This window comes from Paroedura picta, chromosome 2 (genome assembly GCF_049243985.1).
Source record: "Paroedura picta isolate Pp20150507F chromosome 2, Ppicta_v3.0, whole genome shotgun sequence".
NCBI classification, from domain to species: Eukaryota; Metazoa; Chordata; class Lepidosauria; order Squamata; family Gekkonidae; genus Paroedura; species Paroedura picta.
The window spans coordinates 127,452,036-127,462,835 of NC_135370.1; the positions used below are offsets into that span (position 1 = coordinate 127,452,036).

Below are 10,800 nucleotides of genomic sequence, written 5' to 3' on the forward strand. Positions count from 1 at the left end.
TGCAATGTTAGTGGCATTAGCAGATTGGATGATTAACCCAATGTCTAAAGACTTAATATTGGAAAAAGCCAGTTTTGGATTAGGCCTACATGAGATCCTTTGGCCCTTTCCAGACCGGAAAGTCCAAAAGAAAAAGATAAAAAATAGTTTATGGATTGATGGTGTTTTGAAGATCTGGCAAAGGTATAAGTATAAGTTATTGTCAGCACACTCTCCAATAAAATCACCAATTGAGGCGTATTTCACCACCCAGCAGCAAATAAGGATCTCGTGTCTGAGGTATAAAGATATCCTAACAAAGGCAGGCAACCTAAAAGATCTACAAGCTTTAAATAAAGAAGGAATTCCACTCCGATGGATGGAATATCACCAACTGAATTCGAGATTTAGAGCGGAATTTGGATTATCAAAGGGTGTTCAAACATCTTTAATGGAGTTTGAGGAAATCATAATGCAGGATAAACCCCATCTACAAAAACAAATTTACAACATACTGCTGCAATATGAGACAGAAATAGAAATGGTCAAGAATTGTATGATTAAGTGGATGAGAAATTTTGAAACTCAAATTCCTCTAGAAACTTGGGAAAGCATGTGGAATACGATACCTAAGCTAACTAGGAGTCAGGCAGTGAGAGAGCACTGGTACAAAATGTTTTATCGTTGGTATCTAACTCCTAAAGTAGTAGCAAGGATGTCTAAGGGTGGTAACAACAAATGCTGGAAATGTCAGGATAAGGTGGGATTGTTCTTTCATATGTGGTAGAGGTGTTATAGGGTGTATAAGTTTTGGTCTAAAGTTCACACGAAATTAGAAAAGATGTTAAACACCAAGTTTGCAATGAAACCTGAATACTGGTTATTAAGTTTCTTTCCAGATATTTTGCTGGTACAGGCAAGAACACTTTTCTTCTAAGCCACATCGACGGCCAGACTTTTGCTAGCCAAGAATTGGAAAGTGAAGGCAATTCCTACAAAGGAACTTTGGCTAGAGAAACTATTGGAGTTTGCAAAATTGGCAAGATTGACAGTACCAGTTAATGGTCGATTAGAGAAGGAATTTCATGAGCAATGGAAAATGTTCATGGACTATCAGGCTAATCAATAAACAATTTATGGTAGCCAACTTAATGACATATTGATTAACTTCAAAAAAACCAAAGTAATGGTCTTTGCACAGAAGTGGTCCCCCTTAAACTGGCATATTGATGGTCAATCAAATTGAGCAGGTCAAATGGTTCAAATACTTAGGAATCACCTTCCAACATAATTTGCACTGGACCAAACATAGATATAGGATTATTTTGCACTTTGCATTTCAAATGTTTAATCACCTAGCTTAAGGAAATGAAAGGTCGTTCCAGCCTCAGTCCCCTCAGGGTCTTACGTGTTGATTGGGAGTTCTTTTTCTCCTGCCCTGGTGAGATGCTGCCCTTGAGTTTCAGTCACTGCAACTCATCCTTCACAGCTTTCACCTTTTTCGGGCACTGGAGATCCCCCCCCCCCGTTTCTCCTTTGTACTGGAGAACTCTAAATTGCAGGTAAAAGAATTTTCACCTACATTCTCTAACAGAAAGAAGCTCTGTTGATTCAGAGCCAGCCCGCTGAATCGCAAGTTCCACCAGAAGCAAGAAAGCTTGCTTTCTGGTAACTAAAGTTACTTTTGTGAAGTCCTTCTTTACATCCTATAACATAGGTTCGATTAATGAAATATTCTTATTTATTAGATTTAAAATCATGGACATATGCTTGGAGATTCTCACACAAACAAGGATCTAATTGATGGAACTTGCTTCTGGATAGTTTCAAGCTGGAGGCCAAAAATATATTTGGAATTGAGGATCTTAAAATACTATGGCTTTTGATAACTATACCATAAGGCAGGAAACTATTTGATTACAGAATAGCAACTTGTAAGTTATACCAGTTCATGATTGTGTGAGAAAACAGGGAGGAAATAAGCTCTTTTAATTACAAAGTTGGGAATACTGAACGAACTCCTGGTATCCCCTCCTTAACAAGCGCTAAGCCTTTAAGGAGACTGACATAGAAAACAAATCCTTATTTAAGTTTAAAAAGGAAACTGCCTTTTTGATAGAGAATACTACAGTGAACAGTTATGTCCTCATCCAGGATGAATTTTAATGTCAGGTATCTTTAACTATCTGATTATCAGTTGTAATATATATTGCAGAAGACAGTGAAAGGAAGGTGTTGTTCTCATATCCTGCTTGTGGGGTTCTTGAGTTCATATGGCTGCCCACTGTAGGGGAATAGGATGTTGAGACTACATAGACATATCGTCTGATCCAGGAGGGGTTTTCTTATGTTCTTAAAATACCTTTATTCAACCTGTATCAAATTCCCAGTACCACAAACCTCTATTTAAATTTATACTACTGTGTTGCACACAATTACAACCTTAGTCAACTTAAACTGACAGCTACCCTGCTAGACCAATCAAAGATGCTCATATTCTTATTCCTACTCCAACTGGGATTTCAGTTGCAAGTGTTTATAGAACATTACTTGTCCTCCTTCTGTCTTTAAGGAAATCTACAGCACAGCCTAAGATACTTAACCTGGTTTATTTAGACGAGTGATTCTCAACCTGGGGGTTGGGACCCCTTTGGGGATCAAAGGACCCTTTCACAGGGGTCATGGCAGGGCAAGCAGCTTGGCTGGGGAGAGGGCACCATCCATACAACAGCCTTGCTGGGTACATCAAGATAGAGCGTTTGTCTGTCTGGAGCAGCAGAAAAGAGCGAGACTGGCATGATGGGACAAGAGGCAGAACTGAACTGAGAAACCCTGGGGAAAAACAATTTATATACAATCATGAACAATGGATCTTCATGCCATTGGTCAGTTTCAGTTTAATTTCTGTGAAAAACACTTGTATAACACATTAGGAACTCTATTAAAGAGTTGCAGCATTAGGATGGTTGAGAACCACTGATTTAGACATTACCATGATGTGTCATGAAGTGGCAATGTGGAACCTTTTATAAGCCACTTAATATACAAGTGTCAAATTATTCTCAGAACAAGCTGGCCATAATTCTTATAACAGAAAACTCACCACTCAATGTATTTAACTAAAGATCATTTATTTTATTTTCCACTACAACTTACTGTCTCCAAATGATAACATTGAAAGGTGAATGTGATGAAGCAGATGTGAACAATCCTGGAGGTTTGAACAAAATAAAACTGTTACTTAAGCAAAGTGGAAAAAAAACAAATGCCTGCCAAAAACGATTCCTTAAAAAATTCAAACTGAACAAGTCTGCTACATTTCTAGTAGACTCAGTCCTAGATATAGACAAACAGGAATGAACAGAACTATAATACAAAACTTTCACTACAGCACACTGTACACACCTGTTGTCTAACACCCCTCCCCCCTTCACTATGGTATAATTATTTGCTTGCTTGCTGAGCTTGTCTGCGGAGGAGGACATAGATCTTCTCCTTTATCCAGTCTTTATTGTAGGGCTGGTATGTCTGAGTATCAGCACGATAGCTAAGGGAAAAGCACAAAGAGGTCAATTACTATTGCCATTCTACAGATTTCTCAAAACCAATGAGCTTTAACTTCTTGGTATGGAAAAAGCACACAGTTTCCAAAAACACTGATTTAAAACATACCAGTGGGCTGTTTGAGCTTTGTAGGCAATAGCCGGCATGAGATAGGTATTGGTTTCTATCCAGTTGTTAATATGGCTATTCCATAGCTAACTGTAAACCCCTCCATAGTTTACTGGTACCTAGCTAGGAAGTTTTTCAACTCGGAGCAATACTTCAGGTATCCTGCTTTCCTCAGCTATAGCAGTTATTAAAAATTACAAACAGCTTAAAAACGACAGACTATAAAATGCACATTAGAAACAATCCTAATCTGGAGACTAGTAGAAACAAAATGCTTTATATTTCAAAGGGCCATCAGAACAGTCCTAGTCTATTACATATCAAAGCCCATTGGTGAAATAAATAAATGTAAAGCCATTTGTGGAAGACTAGAACAGAAGCTGCTACTGAAAAGGCACAGGGTTCCATGCAGGCCAATGTTTTCATTGGTGCAAGAACTTCCACTTGCAGGCTGTGAATTTCTTGCCTCTTTTCCGCCATGGCAACCTGAAATGCCTCCTGAAATTCTTCTCCTGGGGCTGCCTCTCCCACAGGAACAGGTCTTCATGTGGGCATTTCTGTATGCCACAGGAAGGGGAAGCAAGAAAAATCACCACAGCACAGGCAGAAATCCCTGCACTCACTAGGTTTGATCCAAATCATTGACTCTGGTTACTGCCAGAAACTGAAACACACAAGTGAAGTTAAAAAATAAAATTAAAAATGAAGTGTCATTCTTATAAAATCTTCATAAATTTAATTAAATAAAAGACGCTTCTGTTTCAGCTACAGTTGTTGTTGTTATTATTATTATTATGTAACTGCAGCTGAAACGGAAATACTTGCCAGTTCTTTCAAGTCAAATAAATTACCTTGTGATTCTGGAACTATCTGTGCAGCTTATCCTTTAACAGCTCTAGTGACCAGGTTTTTAGCCAAAAATTAACCTCTACAAATTCAATTTAAAAAATGCAAGCTTATAAAGCAGTAACTTAGTTTCCTACTTATTTTAATCATGGCCATACCCAGCAACACTTCTATACAATTGACTATTTCTCGACAGCAAACCATGGAAAAGGCAATGAAAAAAATCAACATTTAGATTTGGACAGCTATAAAACAAATAAGAAATAATTGCTTGAAGTATGCCCCCTGGTGGCCAGCTGCTGTAATCTGTAGTGATTTTGCACACACAGGTTTCACTAGTTTCTGAGCCAGCTTTCACATGCAGAAATCCAACATTTAACAAAGAAATAGAAACGGGATTTGTTAGTATGTTCATGTACTATGGGCACATTTAAAATTTCAAGAACTATACACTCTACAGTTGTCATTGATTCAAAATATTAAGAAATATTATCATTAAACCTCCCCCCCCCTGTAGCTCTTGCAGAACATGCCTCATGGAGGTCAAACTGCTGGAGATCAATGGCATCACAAGCACCATCATGTATATGGCTTTGAAAAATATAATTCAGAGACAGGCCTTGGACTAACTTAATCATAGCCAGGCAATAGCAAAATGTAGGCACTCCAATCCTGCAGTTCTTTGCATACAGAGACCATGTGAAATGAAGCTATAATAGAACAGTGGAGTAGATTCACAGTACCATTCTAGGTTCACAATCACTCCTAAAACTACAAAAATGTATTGCAATTTACAAAAGTTTTCCTAAAGTTTACTCAGCAGAAAATGAACAGTACTGAAAATCCTTATCCTCCATGATTCCTCTATGTATTTGTGAAACAGCCTTGGGGGGGGTGGAACGTGTCTGGCTGTCTGAGTTGGAATAGGGACAATCAGCAACCTGCACCCTGATTGGCCCTGCTCCTACAGCTCCCGCCCTCCCTGCCTGGACGCTAGCCACGTTCCTCTCAGATGCGCCAGAGACAGACACAGAGCCCTGCCAAACCAAACATGAGCCCTCATTCCCTCCTATCGCTCCTGCTGTGAGGGAGGCAGAGAGAAACACAGAGAGAGCTGACCCAAGCTGCTGACAGAGACACAGAGAGAACTGTCCCTGCTGCGACGGAGGGAGAGACAGACAGACAGAGAGGGCTGCCCTAAACTGCATACCAGCCCTTCTTCCTTCCTGCAAACCAGCCCGAATTACCTGCTTTGCCTTCTGCTGCGAGGCACACCGAGACCCGCAAGGAGAGGGAGAGAGAGACACAGAGAGATCTGCACCTTCCAGTGTCCCCTGGGCTCTAGCACCCATTGCATTCCTGCTTGCCATGGGCTTTCTTGCTAGTATAGATTAGATATAATTTCTAAATGGGCAAGTGTGCTACATTCAAAGTATCTTTTGATATAAATGTGTATCTAACGCAAAAAAAGATGTCACCTAAAGTTTCCAACAGAACAGGTAAAGCTGGCTGAAAAAGAACATGATCACATACGTGCAGACTTCAGCATACATGTACTGGCCCATGCTCAACAGAGGCCAGTGCACATATGTTCAAATACACATACATTGAATTAACTGAAAAATAATTAAAAAAAATAAAACAGCTTTGAAAATACTTACACAAGGCAGCTAAGATCAGCCAAATCATCAATGAAATCAAATAACTGGCTAATATCATATGTGATTGAAGGGCTGTTGGGGTTCATTCTCTTCAGATGTTCTTCATACATTTTACAGACTCCTGAGGGAAAAAGGAAAGTTTTCAGCACTATGGTTAGAAATGCAGCAGAACATTGTTAGAGAACTCAGCTATTTTAAATTTCCCAAGGAGGAAACTGGTACTGAAGTAAACAGAGGTTATGGAATCAGATGGAATGCTCAATTTTTAAAATATAGACTTGCAAAGGAGATAATATGCTCAGCTTTTTAATATAGACATGCAAAATAAACCCCTTAAGTGCCTGAAAACACTGAAATGGAGGATGTATCTTAAAGATGTTTAGACTGATTTCCCAAAGTCCACTGCACACATTTACAGAAACAGCCCCCCCCCCCGCAAACTCCCTTCAGCTGTTCTGGAATGTTGCTATAAGAAAATCCCTTTTTCGCCGAGATGATGTTCCTAGCAGCCAGACAGAAACAAATGAACACGTAGAACTATACTGTTCTATTTCCAATGTCATCAGACACAATTTAATTCAGCCAATACTAGACCAACATTTTTTCTGTTCTTCTATATGATGAACGCAAGCAAATAACTCTCTCCACTGCTAAATTCTGTGCTGCTGCTATTAAATTGCATTGTTTATATATAGGACAGAAAGTATCTCCCGCAATCTAAACTGAATTCCGTAATGAGTTAAGGTTTTGGAAATGCTGTTATAATGTTGTATTTTAACCACCATTAGGTTTTATATTTGACTAGTAATCAAGCCCACTGTAGCTGGAATACAGCAAGCACTAGTGTGGCTGCAGGCGGCCCCCGAGTCGGCAGGCCGCAATTGCCGGACAGAGCCCGCCCTAACTCCTCCCCCCAAGGCCTTATCGCATTATTTAGTTCGTGGCGCCTGTGGCGCCACGGGCGGTGTTAAGATAGTGATATAATTTAAATATTTAAGTTTTTTGTACCCAAATCTTTTTTCTGTGTCTTCCCGATATTCTAAATGTATTTTAAATTTTTGGTCTGAATAACAGTAAATAAAATATGTTGTTGCTGTTGCCTTGCCCCACCAGGTGTTCCTGACATTTTCTCAACGGCATATATTCAACAAAATTGAACAATGGGAAATCTCAACCAGGTGAACAGGTCCTCATACATGCTTTATTAGCGTGACAGGGAGGCAGGAAAGTGATGCCTGATTTTAACCCACAATAACCTGCAGTATCTCTAAACACAGCAATGGAACCTACCTTCCATACATTCATTGACAGATTCATAATCAGCGTATGTTCTGCCCTCTGGCCGTTTGGTAGGTTGAACAAGCAAAATTGTGTGAGACTGTGTAAGAAAGAAAGATAATGTTGACTCAGGTTTTCAAAAAGCACACTAAGTTGTATGCAAACAATGAAGAGTCATAACCAACACATATGGAAAATCAGTCTATCATGCTCTAATTTTCAGATCCTACATATGCCATATTCTGTTCCCAAACCTTTCAAAGACAATAAAAAGATCGGCCTTTTCCTCAGAATGTGACAGTCTAATATAAACATATTATGCCAAATAATTTCCATAGATGCTGGAATACGAGGGACAGCCCTTCAATGGCTGATCTCCTTCCTCCAGGATCGTGGACAGAGGGTTGCAATAGGAGAGAAAACATCAGACCGCCAGCAACTTACTTGTGGAGTCCCACAAGGAGCGGTCCTCTCCCCTATCCTATTCAACATCTTCATGCGCCCTCTCGCACAACTGGTACGGAAGTTTGGGCTGGGTTGCCATCAATATGCAGATGACACCCAGCTCTTCCTCCTGATGGATGGCCGCTCTGACTCTCCCCCAGAAGCATTAGCCAGCTGCCTGGAAGCAGTGACGAGATGGCTCAAGCAGAGTCGCCTGAAGCTCAATCCTTCAAAGACGGAGGTCCTGTGGCTAGGTAGGAAGGGCCCATGCGAGGAAGCGCGCCTGCCCACCCTGGATGGCGTGCAGCTCTCTACGGCTCACTCCGCCAGGAACCTAGGCGTGATTCTGGACACCTCCCTCACAATGGAGGCCCAGATCACAAAGGTAGCACGGCTGGCATTCTACCATCTCCGCCAAGCCAAACTACTAGCGCCCTACCTGGCCCCGGAACACCTAGCCACAGTGATCCATGCGACGGTCACCTCTAGACTGGACTTTTGTAACTCGCTCTACGCAGGCCTGCCCTTAGCCCTGACCCGGAAACTACAACTAGTTCAAAATGCAGCAGCCAGGATCCTCACAGCAACACCGTGGAGGTCTCATATCCGGCCTATTCTCCATCAGCTGCAATGGTTACCAGTTGAATTCCGGATCAGACTAAAGGTTCTGGTAATTACCTTCAAGGCCATACGCGGTCAGGGCCCAGTGTACCTGAGGGACCGCCTCCCCGCCTATGCCCCCAAAAGAGCTCTACGCTCTACTGCCTCCAATCAGCTAAGGATCCCTGGCCCTAAAGAAGTCCGCCTGGTCTCGACCAGGGCCAGAGCATTCTCTGTTCTGGCCCCCACCTGGTGGAATGAGCTCCCAGAGGAGATCAGGGCCCTGACGGAGCTTAAACAGTTCCGCAGGGCCTGCAAAAAGGAGCTCCTCCACCAGGCATTTGGCCGAGACCAGACATAATCAATCAGCGACCAAGGGCCCCTGCTCCCCCCCCTCAGAATCCCATCAATAAGCCCTGGACCTGTTTGTATTACTATATTGTTTACTGTTATACTGTGTTGTTATTTGGTTACAATTATTAGTTATCAGTTATACATGTTCTACAGACTGTTTTATGTATTGTTTTCTGTTATAATGTAAACCGCCCTGAGCCTCCGGGGAGGGCGGTATAGAAGTATGATTAATAAATAAATGAAATAAATAAATAGTAGTTTATTCTCAAGCCTATACAGAAGTGGTTGTGAAAACAACCATTAAGGAAGACACCCCCCAAAAAAAGTCTCAAAAATTTAGTTACTGATTTATGACTTCAAATAAAATACAGAACATTCATTAGATCACTAAGAAATATAATATTCACTAACTAAATAATGTAGGCAAAGATGACAAAATTTTAAATCTTTCTAAATCAATTGATTTCAACTTCCTTTAGGACTGCACCATTCATGTTCAAACTTTTGTTAGCTAAGATATATAGGTAATTTAAACTTTATACAGTTGCCAGAAAATTAAGAAATCTGGGGGAATGGCAGATGTTTTAATGTTTTATCTTGTGGGGATCTATTTCATGCTGTAACCTGCTGCAAAACTACTTGCTTGATTTCTGCATGTGATAAATCAAACAAATAAATAAAATAAATACTTCTACAACAAACAGATGTATTTTTGGATTATGTGAAGGACGTTATCAGAAGAAATGATGAATATTACTTTTATTTTACTCCCTGACAACTGAACAAGGCCTTATGAGAGTAGGGAGATATAAAAACACAATAAATACAATAATACTACAGTAAAAGTCATGTATTCAAAAATCAGATCATTAAAATCTGTGAAACTGTGGGTATGCAAAAATATGGTTAAAAAATGAATCTGAAAGTGTGTAGCAAATACATAAAAAAATAAGATCCTTTAAACGCTCAACTTCACTCTAAGGGGTGTTTTATGTATTAAATTTTATATGCTCGTTTTTTTGGAAAGAACACTGCTTTGGTAAAGCCTTAAAATAGAAATACTAGAATCAATTGATCCAGTTTATTTAAAAACATTAAAATAAACTTTAAACCACGTGTATGTATTAAAAGCAGTAATTAAAAACAACTAAGATCAGTCCTATAACTTGAAAGCACCACGCTCCTCTGAAAGCCAAGATCAATTGCGACTCTTTTCTAAGCATGCACTTTTGATGGGAAACCCCGGTTCTTTACTCTGGAGTAAAAGGTACTGGAAAAGGCAGGCGGGAAACTAATTTTAAAAGGCATTCCACCGTTATCCGTAAGCAAAGCCCGCCCGCAGCACGTCGACAGGACCATTTCATACCTCGATCTTCCCACACGTGAGGCGGGACGGCCATCAGCCAGCATCCCCCTGGAGACCCTTTCCGGGGCGCGCGCGTGGGGGAGGGGGGGCGGACAAAGGCTTTCCTCGGGCGCTACGCGGGCTTTCAACAGCGGCCCTTGCGGGGTTTTCCTGCGGAGAGCGCCGTCGCACCGACCCTTCCCACCCCCTGGGTGCCATTTAGGCCCAAGCACGGGCCAAACTGAGCGACGGCGACCGGGGCGCCAGAAACAACGCCTCGCCTTCCCACCCCCAACTCCCGCCACTCTTCCACTCCTTAGCCTCAAAAAACCGAGGAGCCGGCGGGGACTTTTCTTTTTCTTACCATAGCAACTCGCTCTATCTTGTTCAGGCGCGAAGCACAAATTCTCAACGAGTCTTTGACCACAATGCACCGCGGCCCCCGGAAGTACTATGCCTAGAACGCTCCAAACCCGACAGCATCTTGCCAGCATCATAGAGAGCCACGAACCCTGAAAGGCGGGACACGTCACCAGCGTACTTCCCGCGATAACATCGGCCTCTGGGGAGACGGAAGTTGAGCGAGAAGTCGGCCATCTTTGCTAAGGGCTCCTTCGCTTA

At 41.4% G+C, this 10,800-nt stretch overlaps 1 protein-coding gene across 1 annotated transcript; it reads right to left on the bottom strand.

Annotated features, from left to right (window-relative positions):
• Positions 1–3,093: 3,093 nt before the first annotated feature.
• On the bottom strand, positions 3,094–10,702 carry ERH (ERH mRNA splicing and mitosis factor). The gene is made up of 4 exons (XM_077322600.1): positions 10,544–10,702; positions 7,449–7,536; positions 6,159–6,279; positions 3,094–3,526 (listed from the first exon to the last, which is right to left on the bottom strand). The coding sequence occupies exons 1-4, from the start codon at positions 10,544–10,546 to the stop codon at positions 3,424–3,426; spliced, it is 315 nt and encodes a 104-aa protein (XP_077178715.1). The 5' UTR covers positions 10,547–10,702; the 3' UTR covers positions 3,094–3,423.
• Between the last annotated feature and the right edge of the window lie 98 nt (positions 10,703–10,800).